The 20,832-nt window shown below is 37.0% G+C and overlaps 1 protein-coding gene across 1 annotated transcript; it reads right to left on the bottom strand.

Moving 5' to 3' along the window:
• Positions 1-3,601: 3,601 nt before the first annotated feature.
• LOC116502332 (collagenase 3-like) lies at positions 3,602-11,129 on the bottom strand. Its single transcript, XM_032208210.1, has 10 exons — positions 10,997-11,129; positions 10,659-10,900; positions 9,475-9,623; positions 9,250-9,375; positions 8,195-8,356; positions 7,435-7,552; positions 6,757-6,890; positions 6,191-6,350; positions 5,318-5,421; positions 3,602-4,665 (listed from the first exon to the last, which is right to left on the bottom strand). The coding sequence occupies exons 1-10, from the start codon at positions 11,117-11,119 to the stop codon at positions 4,565-4,567; spliced, it is 1,419 nt and encodes a 472-aa protein (XP_032064101.1). The 5' UTR covers positions 11,120-11,129; the 3' UTR covers positions 3,602-4,564.
• Between the last annotated feature and the right edge of the window lie 9,703 nt (positions 11,130-20,832).

Below are 20,832 nucleotides of genomic sequence, written 5' to 3'. Positions count from 1 at the left end.
AAAGGATAAACATTGGAATCTCTTTATGTTTAGTTTAATTTTGTTTTTGATTAAAAGTTTCAAAATTTCTTGTTTTTCTTTCCAGTGCAAGCAGTAAGATGACTGAAAGTCTCAAAAATATTTTAAGGATACTAAAATCAATTTCTGCCTAGTTTTAAATGCTCAGTACTCTTAATGATCTTGGCAGTATTAGGGATTCAAAGATCATGATCATATTCTGTCAAATAATCATAAGCCTGGAAATACTAGTTCAGAATGACTGAGAAAAGCTCTCTACCAATTGTCCTTAGTTCTTTCAAGCAGATGTGGTCACATACTTGATATAACAGACACTTTTAAAATATTTTTACAGTTTTACATGGGTTCTTTGCAACTGATATTTTCCTCTGCTTTTGCTTTGCTTCCATATTCAGCAGTGCCATTTTTTTTTCAGAAACCAAATTGCTGAGAGGTTCTCATGTTCCCAAGGAGTTGGATTACAAATCTGTGTCCATGTGTGTTTGTTTTTTTTCCAACTAATGAAGTTAAATTAAGGAATTGTATTATTCCAAGGACTATCCATGGAATACACTATTTTAAGTGTATTGCATTGACATTGAAAGAGAACTTTCAATAGATTGAAAAATTAGTGGTCTTTACAGTGTATATATATCTAGGAGTTTCCTAAACATTTTAGTGTCCTAACTTATTCCTCTGAGACTCACATTTCAACACAAAATAAGCATTTAATTCTACTTTTTGGTGTTGTTTGTTTGATATCTTCATTTACTCTAAGAATTTGCCATAATTGGCTTCAGCTTCCTCACCCACAGTATTATTTTTGGTCTCACCCCCTGTGGCTGCGGGTTTCTGTGCTAGTCCTCTAGAGAGCAAAGTTATCACTGCCACCTAGTGTTCTTGAAACAGGTTTCTGGAGATTATATGAAAAGAAAACATTTTCACACTAAAATTGAATTTCTTCTCCAGTCTCTTAGCTAGTAGCTCTTACAGTATTTGTTGCCTTTACAATGTACTATTTAACTTAGTGGACAGATGCCTAGTTTCTCACTTTGAAAAGTTTAAGTGACATTTGCTCACTTTTGTCTCTCTTCTGAGTGACATCCTCTCCATCCTACTTCTTCTGGATCACTTAACCAGCACAGAAACTGGTCGTGAGGAGCAGATTTCATTCTGCTGGTCCTGGCAGATTTCATTCTCTTCGTTACCCTTTCTTCCCCTCCAACTGATCATTCTTAGCAGAAATGGGACCAATATAAAAGGTATATTAATTAACATTGTGTTATTAGGTGGTTTGTGTAGTTCCACATAAAACTGGTGATCTGTAAGGAAGCTATTAATTCTGCTTGTATTACAGCCTGGGACACAGTTGTCTCAGCCTCTTGTGGTCCTTTCCTTACTCATGACAGCTGAGGGAAGGCAGAGAGTTCAGTCAAGTTCTCAAGGGACTCAATTCTTTTCAATACCTGATGGTCTTGGTCAATACCCCCTAAAGACCATGACATCTCATCAGTGTGTATTCAGTGCTCTCACCATGGACTTGTGTAATGTTTTTCTCATGAGATAGCAGCAGGTCCAAGGGCACCAAGTCCCATGAAGAGTTTTCCTTTCTGGCTGACTGTGAAGTGTCAGGGCCCATCTGGCTCTGTCCTCAGCCTTCCACTTCCACAGCACAAGCATTTTTGTTGTTTTCCTTTTTTTTTTTTTTTTTCTTAACAAAATGCCAGGAACTGACAGGCTGGTATTTTTTTCATCTGAGGTAGAGCTAACCACAGGGCTGTGTGTCTCTCACTGGGGATGTAGTTGCATGAGCTGGAGCTGTATTTGGACTGGTGCCGAAGACTGCTTCCAGTCAGCCAAGCAGCAAACAGGAATCTGACTATTTGGGCTGGGGAGCAGCTGGATATGATCATGCTGAAGTCTCTAGAAGGTTCAGCTTCCTAAGTAGTACCTTTTACTGCTGCCAAATGTTCAGAAATTTACATAGATATGATTGATAGTAATCAATGTCTCCTTGCTTCCCTGTGCATTTTGCATTCCTTGCTCAAGTGAGGCTCAGGTCAGACCTCTGAAGCTCAGAGCAGTAAGAATCAACTGGTCTCTCTTTACTATTTTGACACAATTTTACACCAAGTCTTAATAACAAAAACAATGAGGAATAAGGTTACACCTCCAGACCCTTATTTCACTGCAGACTGCAATGAAACTGCAAACTAAACTGCAATCCAATGTCAAACATCATTCAGTCAAATGACATCTATCTGATGTATATCAAAAATGTTTTTGATATATAAATGAATAATTTTCTGTTTATTATGCAGAGATTTTTTTTTTTCTAGCAGCTTTATCAATGTTATGTCAAATAACAGGACTTAGATTTTAGTTTAAGTTTTTCCATTTGTAAATTTTTTTCTTCATCTCTATTTGCTTACATTTCCTTTAAATATTTTAAGGTCTGACGTTGATTAATTCACAGTTTTACAGTCAGAATAGACCACTAAATCTGTTAACCTCCCTCATCTGACCATGGAGAACCTCTCCTATGAAGAAAGACTGAAATAGCAGGGCATGTTCAGCTTGAAGAAGAGAAGGCTCCAGGGTGGCCTCATTGCATCTTTTCAATACTTAAAGGGGGCTTATGAAATAGATGGTGAGCAACTTTTTGCTCAGGCAGATGCTGTTAGTGCAAGAGGGGATGGTTTTAAACTAAAAGAAGGGAGATTTAGGTTAGAGGTTAGGAAGAACTTCTATACTGTGAGGGTGGTGAGGCCCTGGCACAGGTTGCCCAGAGAAGTTGTGGATGCCCCATTCCTGGAGGTGTTCAAGACAACCTGTTTTGGGCAACCTGGTCTTTTGGGAGGTGTCCCTGCCCATGGCAGGGGTGTTGGAATGAGATGATCTTTAAAGCTCCTTCTGACCCAAGCCATTCTTTGATTCTATGATTTATGTGGCATAAATTACAAAATTAAACTCACCTAGCCTGTTGATTGGTAAACCTGGCAAGTTATGTCTATTTAAAAACATTCAGTATTAATGGGCTTTGCTTGGTGGGCTGGCTGACTGACTGATTTGGGGGTTGGTTTTAAGGAGGAAGAAGAGGACAAGGTAATCAGATTACATTAGTTATTAAAGTTTAGACTTCAAGCTAGTGTGGAACTGATTTTCATAGTATTTTGTTATCATTTGTGCTACTTTCTCTATCAATAAGGACTAATTTCAATTTAGCTCTTATTCTGTGAATTCAGTGGTTCTTTTGTATTTTCCATTTTTATGACTTTTTCTCTGCTCCTCTTTTCTATAAAATTAGTTTTCCTTTTTAAAAAAAAATCACAAATGAAAAACAACAGAGTTTTAAGTAGAAGCGAAAATTTTAATGAATAAAATGCACAGGTTAAACTTCCTGATTTCTTTTATCCAATAACTCTGTCTTGTTATATAACATACAGTGTAGGATCTCTTAACTGAAATCCTTTCACAATTGCATTCTGTTCCTCCAGTTTCTTTAACACTACTTTTTAAACTGAGAAATAACAACAGTCCCACATCATTTGCATTGAAAAACAAAACAAAACAAAACACCCTCCCCCCCCCCCTAAACCTTACATGGTACTGAAACAACTGATATATTCATTTTTAACATTATAAACATTTTTAATGTTTGACACCCTTTCAGTATTATTTTGAATATTATAACTTGAATCTTCAGGTTCTCTGCTGGCACAGATAGGCATAACTTCTATAATTATCACTTGAACTACTTCAGTTTACACCAGCTGAAAACATGGGCTTTCTTTCCAGGTGTAGATTCATGAAAGGTTTCAACCTGTGTGATTCTCTTGGTATCACTACTTTCTATTTTCCCCAGTGCCATACTAACTGGTGATTTCTGTAGGGAATACTGTTCCCTTTTCCTGCTCTTTGGTCTGCTTTGAGATGACACCTCAATGTTTCTATATCTGCAGCTTCTTCCAAATACCATATGGGCATCTATTTCCAGGGGGATGTTCCCATTCAGATCATGAATCATTCGAATACCTTTGTATTTTCTAACTTTAGTGTTGCAATCTAGTGTTATGCTGCTCAGGGCATCACCATGTAGTCCTGACTCACTCATTATGTGTCTGAATCCCCAGTACTTTAAAAATAATTTTACAAAGAGCTGGAGGGTTAGTTTTAAAAAGAAACACTCCAGGGATTATCAACTCGATGTCTTTAGAAATGCTAGAAGATTCTGAGAAGATGCTAGACATGCATAGATTACTGGAAATTAGTAGTGCTTATGATCATGAAGGATGTATCCAGCATCTCACTTTAATGAGAGACAAACTTTAAATGGTGTAATGCCCCTTGAAATGCTTATAATTTCTCCTTCTTTCCTATTAAGTTAATTCAGTTCCAGACTGACATACAGCTATAGAATTCCCATATATACAGTACACATTTGTTTGTAGGTATCCAGTGCATGTTCACAGAACCTTGCTTTCCTTTAATAAACCTATACGCCCATATTATTACTTCTATGTACTACAAACTGCTCTGCAGCCTGCAACATGTCATTCAACTGTAATCAGCACCAAAATATGGAGTTAGTGTGCAGGACACGGACAATTCTTTTGCTCCAGATGCTGTATTCAAACTGCAAAGATCCATTGAAGAGGTAGAGGTAACCTAAGGAAAAAGAAAATCAAAATTATTAACCCTGAAAAAGCTGTTATATTAAATTTTTCCTTCAAAATAAAATTACCTGTTTTGTCTTAATGTTTAATAACTCTTGCAATATTTTTGTAAAAATGCAATATTTTAGTAATTAAAATGTTGAGGTAATTTTTTGAGAGTCTTCATTCCATTTGTATGATCTGGATCAGTTTTTAAAATAAATAATTTTAAAATAAATAATAGTGTCAAGCTCTGCATTTTATTGTTATACAACATTTTCTTAGGAAAACATTAACAGGAAAACCGTGGTTTTAAGTCTCTGACTTGGAAACACTCCTGGAAAAATTGGCTCTGAATGATCTGGATTTGAAGAAATAGACTAATTATGATGCATCTGTATTATGCATATCACTTTAGGTTCCCTCATCAAGGTCTCCTTTGGATTCTCAAATACATATCTCCACAGTTTATAAAAGCATCTTTGCCAGAAGGCAATTGAGATCAGAAGACAGATTCAGGCAAGAACAGAAGTGCTGATGTCAAAATAAATAAATAAATAAATAAATAAGTTCAAATTACAAATGACAGAACTTCCCACAGGTTGTTAATCTCAAGTTTCAGACACAACTAATTGTAATAAAGCCTTGTTAATCAGGCTATATACCATTTCTGTAATAGACTGCATCCACTCGATCACCAATTCCTGCAAATTCTTCCTCTATCAGCCTGGGGTAGCCTGCTTCCATCAGCTCTGTCTCTTCATCATAACTACATTAAACATAAAAGAAAATAAAAATTCAGAGGTTTTAGACAGCCTTGGATTTGGTGTGTGCCCTTTGTATGCTTTGAAGTTATCTACATCAAGAGTAGCCAGCAGCCATTGGGTACCTTATGTCTAGTTCACTAATGAAACTCCATGTAATAACCAGGGCACCCTTACACCAGAAGTACAATCCCAATAATCACAAAACCAGTAAAGTTACATTTTCAGAAGTATATAAGCTACATACGATAGGGAGGTGATTGTACTTGGACATATCAGCACTGCAAGCCTACCCTAAGGCTGCTTGACACACAGGTTCTGGGAAGGGATGGTGACATCTTTCTTGATTATACAAATGACCTGGCTGTCAACCCCATTTCTGGCCAGGAAAAAATGGGCATCCTATGGGGAGATAGACTTCTTGCTCTCACAAACCAGCACTAATATCCAGCTTGTGCCACACAAGTGACTCTTGGGAGCAAGATAGGAATTTTATCTAGGAGACATACATACTCTCCTGCATCAGGGCAATTTGTTCTTCTCTCCTTTCTTTCACTCTTTTAGCTTGTACAGGCTCTGACTGCATATTTATATCATGAATGTGCATGCAAGACTTCTATTCTACACAGCTGTTGCACCTGCAGAAACCATAGACTGGCAACATCTGAGCCACAGTGAAGTGCTTGATTTGAAACCCCCTGCTAATCTTTTGAGTCTTCTGGACAGTTATGACTAAGGATGCTGAAAAGAAGCACCACTCTGTCTGCAGCTTACCTCCAGTACTTATTTCCAGTAAAAAAGAGAGTCTTGCCAGTGTCTTTAATATGGACAACTGCATCTATTCTTTTCATTTCTTTTGGGAATCCCATTTCATATATCTTTTTAGGAAAGCCTTCGACTATGTCATAGCCATTCATAGCCCAGACTTTCTTTCCTGAAAATAAGAACAAAGTATGTATTAGTCTTTCATAAAAAAGCTCAGCTTTGAGAGAAGGATAAAATGAGGATGACAGGGTCCTTATTTTCATAAAACTAACAGATTCTTAGGCCATGTACTCTGAGTGTATTAAACTATTTATGCTAAACTTAATCCTAGGCATCTGATCTTGCATACATGTGTTAATTTACTGAAAGTTGTGTAAGCTTGTATAGGGTGAAGCCAGCATTCACAGGTGGTCTTTTAAACAAGAAAGGCAGAATGTTATGTTTTTCCATCTATTACTTCTTTATCACTTACTGAATTTGACTAGATATATTTATATATATATATATATATATATATATATATATATATATATATTTTTTTTTTTTCTACATACAGTAAAATAAAAAAACCTCACCTTTAAACATGAAGACAAGATCTTTGATGGGGTTTTCATAAGCTGCATCTATTTTGTTTGGAAGCTCTGGCCAAAATGATTTAATTAAAACCAGCTCTGCATCAACCATCTGAGGGTGCAGTCGCCAGAAAAACCTAGCTCAGAAAAAGAAAATATTGCACTTTTAGCGTCAAACTACAAAATACCAGTATCCTTGATGTTCTATACTAAAAATGAATTAATGGAGAATGAAATTTTTCACAACATACAATTTTCAATACATAGAGGTCCTGGTAAGACTTTCCTCAGTCATCAAACTGCAGACCAATTCTGTCATTCACGTACTGTTATCACTTTGAAAGGCAAAGGTGAATCTTCAAAGTAAAACTTCATTCAAATAAATGTTAGTAAATTTTTACATATTTACATATCCCTGTGAAATGAAAAATCTGTAAAAATGGGGTCAGCCTTTAGCTGCATCAGCTTCACTTCACATCATTGGACAGGCAAATCTGTAACTGCATTATAAATCCTGCATAAAAAGATATGATGTAACTTCTTATAGGCATCTGTGTAGATATGGGATTTTTTTTTTTTTTAATTTTTGTTTATTCAAATCTAGTGAAAAACTGAAACAGCTCTTTCTCTTGCTCAAATTTTATCGAGTACTAACTATCCGTCATATAGCAATCTTGTTACCTGTCCTTGAAGACCAGCATTTCTCCACGAAGTTCTGTTATTGCATCAAGTGATAATTCTGGATCACATTTCTCTGGTGTTTTAGGATGTTTTGGGTTTGGATCTCTGTTTCCAGCACCTGGAACCATGCAGTATGATAGGTTTAAAAAATTTCTTTCCCTTTTCCTGGATTATAATACTAAATAGGACATGGAAAAGTTCCCCAAAATTGTGATGAATAAAAGCATAATGGGCTTTATAAATGGTTTCATTTATATTGGGGAAAACAGTTTTATCCTTCTCTCCTTTAGCCAAATATGTTAATGGACTTTGTAGTTCAGCAGTGCTTCAAAGATATTAAATTGACTTGCTTCTTTCTTTATCCTAAGTTTTGAAGGTCACCTAAAAGTTTTATTCTTTCCATGATGGAACACTGAAAAATCAATATTTGTTTCTCCCTTCTACTTCTCCTCGTTTCACTTTCTCTTATGAGGTAAAAAGGTCAAAATAATCTACGAGCCCCTCACCATATGAAAGAGCTAGCAGCAGTCCACTGCAAAGTTATTTCAGTGTTATTTCTTTTTCCTCTGAACTATTAAATCTGAGCATCTTCTGCTCCTAAAGAATTCTGTGCCTAAAGATTGGTTGCCAAGAATTCAGTGCTTAGGGCTTAATCAGTCATGACTGTTGCTTGTGAACATCTGCAGCTCTTTAGAAACAGTGCAGTGCATCTGTAACAGCTTATAATGACACCAGAAATATATATATTGTACAGACTTACCATAGAGCTCTTGGATCCCTTGCACATCATCATCAGGAAGCACAAAACCAGTTTTTCCAGTATATGTGTAAATTGGAAACATCAGAGCTCCAGGGTCTCTGGAGTGTTCGAGTCCCAGTGAATGACCAAATTCATGGGCAGCAACAAGAAACAGGTTATACCCTATAACAAACCACAATGAAAGTAAATTTATAACCCTGGATAAACAAAGTGGACTTAACTATTCAATTAACATTAACACTGTGCATTTAACATGTGAGATAATGAAGGAGATAATTGGAGAAATGGATCAGTGATGTATAATTGATTGTCTTTCTCCAGTGACTAAAGTTTTTTTTTTATAAGGGCTCAATCAGTTGATTATCTCATAGCTGTTCTTCAAGCTAAATCTTATTTGACAATGGTGTTCTGTAGGCAGCTTTAGGTTCCTTGAAATTTCTTAGCAACACTGGAACGATCTACAGTGAAGTCTTAGTCCCACTAAAATCAATAAAACTTTTGTTGGGAATTCACCTCCAGTGGAGAGTGTGTGTTGGTTTTGGTACTGCATTAATTAGTTTTGATGCCAGAAAGGTGACATAACACTTTGGGAAAACAAAAAAAAACAAACAAACATGTTCTGTTAAAACTCTCTCCTGAATAGGTAAGATGAAGATTTTTCAAATTGTATGTAGGTGACTTGCAGCTGAGAGAAGTATATGCTGTAAGTTTTAGTAAGGTCATTTCCAACTAGCTGCCTTTGAGCACAGTGAAATGCCTGGATGACAGAATATCTTATACATGGCTTTTTTTTTTTTTTTTTTTTAAAAAAAAAAGAAAAAAGAAAAAAAAAAAAAAAGAAAAAAACAACTTTACTTAGGATTTGTACATTTTAGAATTTATTGTAGGCTTATATTATATTCTCATTTATGACTGGGGATTAATCTTCCTATGAGTAGACAGTGAACATATTGGATAAAATGTGGTAAACTGAAAAAACAAACCATTTACAAACAGCAAAAGGTGGAAATTATTCATCTATCACTGTCTGAAATAATCTCAGGAACCTCTGTTACCTCTAGAATCATCTGACCAAGTTTCATCATCATCAAAATGGGCATCTCCTCCATAGTCTGGACCAGGGGGGAAGGCATGAGCCAGTAGTCCAGAGGGTCCATCAAAGGGGTAAAAGTCACCGTGTTCTATAAAACAACATTCAAACCAATGATATAAAGTATATTGCATCTTAATAAATTGGCAGCAATATAACTATAATGTAAAAATAATTGGTTCTGTGTTACCTTTAGTCCCAAAGGAGATCATGATATCAGCTATGCCACTTCGTATTCTGGTGAAGTTAAGTGGTGTCACATCAGACCAAACTTTGAATGCTTTTTTGAAAGCTCTGTCTACTTCCGCACGTCTCAGATCTGAAGTGTAATTCATAATTCTGTCAAGATTAGTATCTCCAGTTAAATTGTGTAGATTGAAGCAACTGTTTAATACACTTTTATCTGACTGTACACCTTATTAAAAAGTTTTGTTTGTTTCTTTCCTCTGTTCTTACCTCAAACCTAAGAGCTGGGCAGCTGCATATAATACTCTAAGAAATAAAAATAACCATTTCCATTGCAGTTATTCAGAGACACATGAAATGGTCCAACAGCTTTTATAATAAATTTTATATGCACCAGTGGATTTAGAAAACGACAGATTGGCATCAAATCAAACCATATCAGTAACTTAAAACTATTTTAATGCCATATAAAATATCTCAGGACTCTCACTTCCTGGAGGAACAAACATGACCCAAAGAACTTTCTGTAGTCTTGAATCACCAGTATTAAAGTAATTATTACCAGATACTGGACTGGTATCTCTGAAAGAGTTCAGTGATTTTATATTTGGAATCTGCAACCCAGTGCCAGCTGCCTGAGGACATGGTGTAGTGAGGGACTCATTTAACCAAGCAAAGATATCTACAACAGGGCTGTGAAACGGAAGAGGGACAAGGATCAGTCCCATTTCTCACAGCCACATTACATGGACTGTTTTGCATGCACACTGCTTTGGGATAACCCTTCTTGAGCAGATTTGTCCAGGACAGACCTAGGTGGAGCAGACAACAAGCTTGGTCCAAAACAGAGTCAAGAGCAACCTAACAATTAATATCTGCAAGCTCAGCCCCTACCCCTCTTTCATTTGGAACCATGGATATGCCCAGAGTGTCTACATGGAGGCCAGCTCAGGAGTGAGTGGCTTACACCACACCAGATTTCCTATGTGAAAAAGTCCAATAAAAAAAATTGTATTTACTTCAACAGACCATACGGTGGGTCTAGGGGACCTTTCCAAAAGTTTCCAAAAATTTCCAGAATTTTGTCATACTTGAACACACTCATCAACTTCATGTACTGAACAACCTATGGAACAAGCTACATGGAAAGAAGGAACAGTAATAACATTCAAAACGTCATGCATTTACCTGTATGTCAAATTTGTTTTTGACCACTTGAGTTTTCTAGGGAAAAAGTTATATTCTCCCACATCTGGGACACCACATCTTGGTTTCTGCATGAGCTCATATGTTTCTTCATCTAATTTTCCTGTCACCTCCAAGCCAAAAAAAGCCTGCATTTCTCGAAGTTTAGATGCCACTGTGTTGGCACTCTTCTTCATTATGCCAGTGGGATTCAGACGGAGATCATAGTGAGTCCTGAGGTAGCGCTAAGAAAGGAAAAAAAAGTAATAAGCCTGATTTCCAAACAGCTGTAACTACAAAAGTATTCCTAAAAAATGTAAATTAATTATTTTATACTGTACCTCTGCAAACTGAAGGTCTTCCTCTGTGAATTCATGACTATCTTCAAGAGGAATAGGGATTGTCAGACAAAATGACAAACCCAGCAAGAAAAAGAAGACAGCTGAAAGCCTTGACTGTATCATGTTGGATTTGTGAAGTCTGAAGCCCTGATGTTTTAGAGAGCAGTTACCTTTACTTTTATATTCTTACCCCAGTGAGTCACCACTTAGGGACAAGTTAGAACTTCCTTGTCACTGAAAGTAAACATGCTTAGATAACTACTTTTTCTTTCCTCCCCAGCGCTGTGGTTTAGGCATCTGTTGTCCCACTGAGGTCTCTGAAACAGTATCTTCACATAAACACAGTCTCAGAATATTTACATGGGTTGTGGGAATAAACGGGCAGAAGAAAACAGCAATTTTTGATTATTTTGCAATAACGCACACTGGCTTGTTTCTCCTCTCTGCAGGAGTGATTGCTACTATTCTACTATTTGATAGAAAATAGAAGAGTTTTACAAAATTTTAAGTAATTCTGCAACTTTTCAGTAGTTACACAGAAGCACTTCTATTTTTAATAAATGCTGCTTTGGCTGATGAGAAATAACATCATGGAGTTTATAATAGGACACCACATTTCCTTGTTTCTGTAAAGAAATATAACTGTAAAGCATTAATAATAATTTTACTTCAGGGATCCTTAAAGTGACTTCGTGTCTATCTTTCAAATTAATTTACAGTTTGAGAAAAAAAAAATAAAAATGAGAGATGTTAAATATCAGGAAATAGCTTTGAATATTTAAAAGTGTTTTTGATTAGTAGTAAAGCAGGTCATGTAAAGTGACTGGTTCATGCAATCTATCTTCCTTAAAAACATGAATTTAATTTACTTCATGAAGGGAGAATAGCTGTAGATCAATGAGATGGCTACTGCTCTGAGAGAGGGAATTTAACAGCTATGGCAGGCAGGCAATGAATCTGTGTGTCTAGAATGACAGAAATATGTGATTTTGAGTTATGAGGTGGAAAATAGGATAAATATGGCATTATGACACATGAGTATTACTATGCTTAAAAGTTCAGTGATGACTTCTGTCTTCCCAGGGTCACTCCAACCTTAGCTGCTACTAAGACTTGTATCACAACATGTGCCCATGAGTGTGGATGCCAAGTGGAGATCCTGTTCCATCTGAATTCACTCTCCTCTTTCGTGGAGGCTATTCTGGCATGGAAATCCTCAATCAGCTTTCTGGTAGACATTGGTATACACTTTCTGGTACACTCTACCCTGCAAATGATGTTGCCTTGATGACAAAACAGGAAACAGATAAAATTCAGTGTAGCCGACAGTTAAAAAGCTCAATTTGTTACTCAAACAGTATTATGAACTATTTCCTGAGACTTTGTGAAGTTGTGAGCATCAACATATGTCAGAAATCTGTAAATAAAATGAAAAACTTTAAACTGCACAGTTAAAATTCTTGTGAACTTCAAATTCCCTGAAATTAGCTTTCTTGCATCTAAGGGAGAATAATTGTATACCAGCATTTGTATATCACTGCCCTTTGCCAAGTTTTAGTAAAAGTGTTTTAGCCTTATACCACTTCTCTTTATCAACTGTGACATTGGGACCTTTGCTTCTGAAATACAAGAATTTAACTTAGAAGAAAATTGTTACTGTAAAAATGTGATCAGTCCATCGTTCTTTATGATAAAATGATCCGAAATTATTCCTAAGTGTTTTCAGGATTGCATTAATAAATATAGGTTAGCTAACTGGAAAAAAGGCAGCTTTTCTCAAAACAATTTCTTTTTAGATTTGTGTAAGAAGAGATGCATAAAGCTGGGCCTTTATCTATTATAAGACAATGAAACAAGCAAAACCACAGCCCAATGTTTTCAGCAGATTCTGCATACGAGTAGAAAACATTCAAAGTGAAAAAATGTAAGGACTCTGTAATTATTTTGTTGCCCAGAGTAAACAAAAATTGTAAGACAGAAGTTGATTTCTGAAACAAAGTGTAATGAGTCTTCTGTGCACGGACTGTTGCTGAATTGTGTTTTCTGCACATTGTTGATTCCTTTGGGAGCCTGCACCATGCAAATATACATGATCCAATATGTCTTCTTGCACATTTATTTCTATTGCTATTTATAGTACACTAGTGGCAAGAGGCCCATATAGAGGCATAGATTTTGTTTGTTCCCTGTACACAAAATGAAGAAACACTGACAAAGCACTGTGCAAACAAGCATACTGAAGTGGCAGTGAAAATCAGCAGTGTTCCCCCTTTTCAGAAAAAGCATCACAGCTGTAGTGTGTGATTTCTTATTTTTTTTCTTTAAGGGTAGACAAAAAACTTTGACAGAGTTGAGAACTAAGTACAGAACCCTGAATTTGTTCTGTGTTACTTTAGTGCATTGACCCTAAAGCCTTTTCTAGGAAGTGGAGATTTTAAAGTTGTCAAGGACATATGGCAACTTCAAAGCCTGCCAGTCTTGGGCAATGTAAGATATTCAAGTTATTGCTCAGGCTCAAGTGATGACACTGTCCGAGTTTAAAAATTAGGAAAAAAAAAATGGAGCTAAAACTGTGAAGAGAGATGTAAATAGAGATAAAAGCAGTCAGCAGTAGTTCATAGACCTTGTGCTGACCCCACTGCAAACAAACAAGCACAAAAAAGTTACATTTTGCTAACACTGAAACCCACAAAACTGCTGAATACTATGATTTCAATAAGCACTGCAAAATTTCTGCAGTCCTGGCATCTTGTGGGTGTGGGTAAAGTTAGCTGGGCTGATGGTAATTTTCACAGGCACAGCAGAGACTGGAATAAGCACGCCAGTTTTTCCCCTAAAGAAAAAAATGAATAAAGAGGAATGGGAGAAGTGGCAAAAAGAAATGAAGTACATCAAACCAGCATTAAAGTACTAATTATTTGAAAACAAAATTTGTGCCAACCATATATCTTCAACATGCATTTTGTGACCGCAGATAATTGAAAGGTGTCATGTTTTGATTTACACCCTGTGTTTGGTGCTCAAAATAGTACTGGGGAGCAAACGTGGTGAATGCTTTCTAACTCTGAAACAGCAGACACTTCACTCAAGACAAATAAACTAAAACAAATAAAGTCAATGGGTCAATTTGTTAATGTTTCTTACCACAAGTTGTATTCCAAATTGGAACATCTCCAGTGCCTAGGGTTACACCACCATGTTTAAATCAGCTTCCTCTGAGAAGAAGGAAGGCATTCTGAGATTCATGGTGCAGCTGGATAAATTAAGTCCCAGAGTGGTTAAAAACACATGCCCCAACTCTGCTACTGCAGGTTTGACTCCATCTGCAGGATCTATTACAAGAGGGGGCCAATGACATGGGCATGGCTTCCACGGGCAGGTCTTCAGCTGGGATGGCCAAGGATATTGCACCAGCCTGACTCCTTTTTAAATCAAACAGTGGCATCCCTCTGCCATTTACTGGCCAAAAGATGCAATTGGGGTGCTTGGGTGTGTTCAGCAGGGGCTAGCACCAGATGCAAAAAACATACACATTTTTGAAAAGGCAATGGCTCTTGATCAAATGAGTCCCTGCAGACCCTGTGAACCACTTTGTCCTACAGAGGCTAATTATTTGGATGGGCTATCTTTCTGCTTGCCTTCATAGCAAAGCAACTTGCAACACAGCACCTGCCCAAGCTTGGCAGGACCTGGGTGCTGCCACCACACTGGGAGCTGCTGATCAGCAGTACCTTCTGTATTCATTAAGCTCCAGGGAAAGACTCAGCTGTAGAAGAAAAAAGAACTAAAATTAAAACAAACAAAAAACACTAAATTCAGGTATCTTCCTGGGTGCTGTGTCTCTAAACATTCATTGTAAATGATGAAAAGTTGGTCAATACACTTGCTAAACTCTAGAGAGCATTTCAGCTTTCTCTGAGGTAGGCGCCTAGGGCTTGCAGTTGTTGATACAGACATACAATGTTGTTTGAAGGACAAACAGCTCTAGTCATTCCTTCACCATATCTGACAGTTTCATGCAAATGTCTTGGGTTCCCTCCTGCATCTCAAATGCCACTGGATGCCTCTCTTCAAGGTGATGTGCTGACCCCTCACAGCTGGGCACTGCTGACTGTAATGACCTGACAGCCACCATCTGTACAGGATCCCCACCACCCAACACACACAGAGATACACATTGCAGGTGACTCATTCTGAACAAACAACTCCTGGCCTGTCAGAAACTCAACAGATATGGGAAATGGGCCCCAGAGAAGTGCAGGTACCCCAGTTAGCTACTCCATGCAAGGCAGTAGCTGCAAACTCCCACAGAGTTTGCATGCTCTGCTCCTCCTTACCACTCTGAGCACTCACCAGGACCACAGCTGCCATACAGTTCTGCTGGAATGTCAATTTCTGTACTTATGTAGTGGTATGTCATGAGGTACTGACCTGCTCAAGAACTGGTTCATTTGTTGTGCTTCTCACTGCAATCAGAATAGTGCTCCTGTATCCAAACTGCACTAACAGTTTGAGGAAGACACTTATAGCAGTTGCTGTAATAGAATTTTATTGATTTTTGAAAGAAATAGATGGAACTTGTAAAAAAAAAAAAAAAAAAAAAAAAGAGATAATTATTTGAAGAATGACATCAGTCATTGTGTGCTAAGCTTGTAGAAATATTTTATTCTTTCATTGAGGTTACTTTATTTCTTTGTAAAATGTAGTACCCAGTTGTCCAAGTCCAATAAACTCTGACTGGTCTCTTTTGGATGTTCCACAAGTAGGGTTTAATGTTTAATACAAAGTTTACTTACTTGATTTTTTTTTTTAAGTTACATGGAATTTTGATTTAGCACAGTGATGTAGCAATACACTCAAATCACAATAAATGATAGTTACAAAGTGCAATTACAAATTACAGTTACAGAGTACAATTGCAACATTCAGCTGAATCACAGTACTAATGTGATCCTTATTACCAGTCTCTGTTATACACTCACTGTAATGCCACTGGGTGTCCACTGTTCCCATAAAGTAGTGCATAGGCTGAAATCAGCTCACTCTTTGCTCTCTTCAGAGTTCTTTATTTTTTTATACTTGGTGTGGTGTTGAGCCACATACACATTCCCCATGCTGGTCTGGCTAACTCAGGAATACATTTTGCACTCTTCTGATTAATTCAGGGACAAACGTTTACAAAGCTGGTTGACCCACTGAGTTAGCTGGCTGATCCGCTCAGCAGATGTAACCTCCAGTCCCATTTGCATTGGGAAAAGGTCAGATTTCTTTGCAACACCCCTCATTAGTTGTGCTCTGCATTCTTCCCTGACCTACACGAGCACATCACCTTTCCCCATCTCCTCTGAGCCTTCTTCCATTAAAGGGGTTCATTGACTGGTCACACCAATGTGCAAGAACAAAATATCCTGTTATTCCTATTGCTAGTAGACTGCAAGGAAGCAATAATTTTTTTCTCTAGCCAACATAATTTTGCTCCTAATGGGAAGGAACTGGTTAACAGTAAAAATAATGAAAAATAAAAACCCAGTAATCCAGTTCAAAAGTAAAATCTTAATTTTCTATATTTGACTTTTTGAGACATCCAACGCCTTATATTTCTATTTTTAAAATCCTACTGTTTACATTTGCTTACACTAAATCTATTCAAAGACTACCTCTATAGCACTGTGGGTCTCTGACATTCATAATTAGATCTTGGTTAAGTTTGATGTATTTTATTCCTTGTGTCAACAAAGAAATGCATATAATATATAATTAAAACATTTTAATTTTAGTTCTTCCATCATGGCAAAATATTTTCCTTGTCTGTAAACTGTTTTAGTAACATGCAACTTTATTCTCAAACCTTAAAAAATCCACTATGTATGGATAACTATTGTTCATAGAAATGCACAGTTAGTTGTAGGTGTAGTATAAATCAGCAGTACGAAAAAACAAATGGCTTGATGATTTATTTATATAGTGTTCCAACAGTTACTTCTAAAAGTTTGGACAACCAGGGTTTAAATAAATTGTTTGAATGAAACAGATATTTCACAGGATTGATGTCCAAGTGGAGTTTGAACTTCAATTTTGTGAATTCTATACTGTCAGGAAGGACAGATGGCTCTTTTAGAAATATGAAATTAAAAATGTAATATACTCTGAAATGTTTTGGTTCAGGCAACGTTTTTGTAAAATTGGAGATAGAAGCCTAGCAGAACCACACACATCCTTCTGTCTCCACAAGGTCTTTTCCCTGATGTGTGTTAACACATTTAATGAGGACTTCCTATGATTTCTGACTCAGCTTTCTACTGATTGGTAATTAAGAAGAGCACTGTACCTTCTGTACCTCCCATGTAATAACAAACTAGAACAACTACAAGCATTACTGAATAGATACTGGTATTTCAAACCAATGCTGCCTCTAGCACTTAACCCTGTGGACAACTTTGTCATCCTAGGCACTGTAAGAAGAAATGTCACAGAGGAAGAGGGCAGGTAATTATGTGGATTTTGAGGAGGGGAGAGAAACCCTCTCTTTAGTGACAGTTAAAAATATGAAAGTTGTGGCTGCTGTTCACAAAATGATAACATATGCTGACTGAGGTATTACAAAACTCTTTTCAGATCCATCAGTCATTAAAAGTACAGCCTAGTTGAACCATATTCTTGATGCCTGTTCTTTTTCCAAGTCAATACCCAATTTCCACCTGAACATTTATCTCAGATTTCTGTTCAGGATCAAAGCCTACCATATATACTAGCAAATAATTCAACATAATGTGAAATGAATGGGAAAAAATAAATTGAAAATAAGAAAAAGAGATAACATCACAAATGCTATGGACTGTTGCTTGTCCTCCACAGAAGTGTATAAAGACCCTCTTTAAGTGAAGCTTACTGTACATTTTTGATTTGTAAGCAGTTTGAGGAGCAAACCATACATTTTAAAAACACTTACAAAAGGAAGTATGATTTTTACAGCCTTGGCTTTCGCTTGCCAACCACACTCATGTTTATACAGCTGAGCTTGTTAAAAAGCACTTTCTCAACTCTATTGCAAAAGCTCTTGAGAAGAAGGGAGGAAAACTAGATGTCTGATGCATAAAGTTTTATAGGAAGTGCTACTGGCAAATGATGAGGTCAAAATTATGGTTTGAATTACTAGTAAAATTACTAAAAGGGGGTTTAAGGCAATTCTTAGTGCTACCTAACAAAGTGCAGTTTTCCACTATAATGGTGAGTAGCACAGAAATAAACATCCCATTTTTATACTACAAAGAAGCACAATGTAAAGGTTTTGGTACATGTAATTAAAAATTCATCCCCTCCATATGGACTGAGTTTAGGGGAGGCCACCAAGATGGTGGGAGGCATATTCAAGTTCCATACATCACAGAATTTGGGGTATGAATTACTCTTGGTGTTTTGCTGCATCTAAAGTCAGAAAAAGATGGGTTTGGAAAAAAAAAAAAAAAAAAAAAGGTTCCCAAAGAGGTTCCCAAATGTTGGCTGGCATTCAAAATCTATCTTTAGTGGACTCTCCTTTAGTTTACATTGTGTTTTTCAATCGTTAAAATTTATTGATGCATATTTTCATGATATTAGTGGATCTTCTGTAACTGTGAAATACTGATCAGAACCTGATATAAAAAAAGTAACCAACCAACATGGCTTGCAAATGCAAATGAAATTTAATGTGATTCAGACTTAACTTCTCTAGATAAGTAATTTTAATAATTCAAATGTACTTTATTAGCCTATCCACTGTCATAACATACCTTGCACACTACAGTGCTCTATATAGATAATGCTACCAGCATTTTCAGTGATTACTACAGATCTCCTCATTCTTTCTTCTGGCATTCTCTGTCATTCTGCCCCTTTTACCCCAGCTTCCGTTGTATAGATGTCCTCCTGTATTCACTTGCACAAAAAGATAACAGCTTCTATTCCTCTTTTTCACAAGACCTACAGATAAGGTAATACAAACACATGATGACCAGCATTCAACTGCAAATACATGGGATGGGGAAAAGATGATGAAGTTTTCTCCCACAGAGTCTCTGGTAAAATGTTCTCAATCTTCCTGATTAAAGTCATGCAGCTTTAAACACAACATTTTGAAAAAGGTAGTTGTGGGAAGAAATTAGGATGAAAGAGATGAATTTCTACAGCATCTTTTAGAAGGCCTTAGAAATTATTTTTTTGCCATGTGTCTCTGTTCTGAGAAGTTACCTGCTGAAAAGTTCCAGTCATGTTTTTCCTAGCTCTGGACTTCAACTTTTTTTTTCCTGTACCAGCAAATACCAAAAAGTGTCATCTTTCACTTGTTCATCTCTCCTCAGTAGGCAGCACTCTCTCATTCACTGCAGTGATAAAGAGCATCTGCCATTAATTCACACTGGTTACTGAGGTTAAGGGATTATAGAAAAGTAAAATTAGAAATACATCAGTTAACAGAAAATTTGCCGAGGCTGTAACATTTATCACAAATGTTTGTTCATATTGATGCTGAAATACCATAATGTCATTGTCAGAGAGACCGTCAGTGTTACACTATGTGGAGGTTTCACAGAGGCTCAATGAAAAGCCAAATTTATAAGAGCAATCAAATGGAAGCTGCAAAACTGTAAAGGCAAATGAATTAGGGAAAGTAGCTCAGCTTACATTTGTGAGTAGACAAAGAAGGAGCCTTCAGCATCCTAATCTGGCACTCCCATCTCCCTTTCCTTAAGATACCTCCTTTTCACTGCTCCTCCAGATTTATGTTTTCCTGGTCAGCAGCAGGATCAGCAGCAGCTGCAAGGGTGGGTGTATTCCCACCCTCTGCCATTGCTTTGGGTCTGGGCCCCAATCCTTCTCTCAAAGCAAATTTGCACTCATGTTAAAGTACAACCATCCTCTAAAATATTTCTCTTGGCAGGCATAAAGACCATTCTGGTACTGAAAGGGGTCTCACCAGGTTTCTCACTTGTGTGTGTGTAGACACCTGTATTGTGTCATGTATAATGGAATAACTGCAGTGTTTCTTTTTTATGTCTTCCTGTGGTAGTTTTACCTTCTAGGCAGCTGAACTCCACCACAACCGCTTTCTCACTCTTACTCCTCAGAAAAGGAGGGGAAGAAGGAAAGAAAACAAACAACTCATGGGTTGAGATAAGGATAAAGGGAAAATAATTATTAAGGTAAAATTATTATTAAGGGAAAATTAAATAATTTGGCAGAATTTGGCAGAAGCCATTGAGATTTCTCTGGTGATCGGAGTCACAAACATACTTCTCAGACCAGTCCCTAGTGTACAGTTTTATGAAAGGCAGTATACTTAATTGCTCCAAGCCTTACTTTAGCATTGCTGTAGAAAGATAGTTAAACACATCTTACATATATGTTACTGTTTTCTATTGGATGAATTCAGTACTTCTCAGATATACAAACAATTTTGCACTGATTTCTTTTTAAATCTAGGTCAGATAGGCCATCTGCACAAACCTTTGTGGTAGAGGGGATCTGATGTTACATTGCTCTGTAAAATTTCCCTTCAAATTGTCTGGGATCAGATAGGCTGCAGACTGAAATCTAGGATTTAAATCTTTGACTATCAAGCTTTCACCCATAAGTGGAAATAGCTTACCTGAAAGATGGTAAGAAATCCTTGGGCATAAAGACTTCTCATCTGATTGTCTCAGAGGAGACCACGTAAGACAGAAGTAAATTTATGAGATTCTTCCTTCCTTCATCTCACAGAATGACAGAATGGCTGAAGCTGGAATAGACCTCTGGAATTCATCTGGTCCAATCCCCTGTTCAAGCAGGGACACCTAGAGCACCTTGTCCACCATCATGTC

Source organism: Aythya fuligula, chromosome 1 (assembly GCF_009819795.1).
Source record: "Aythya fuligula isolate bAytFul2 chromosome 1, bAytFul2.pri, whole genome shotgun sequence".
Classification (NCBI taxonomy): Eukaryota; Metazoa; Chordata; class Aves; order Anseriformes; family Anatidae; genus Aythya; species Aythya fuligula.
Note: the sequence above shows the minus strand (reverse complement) of the source record. Positions and strands in the feature narration are given on the sequence as shown.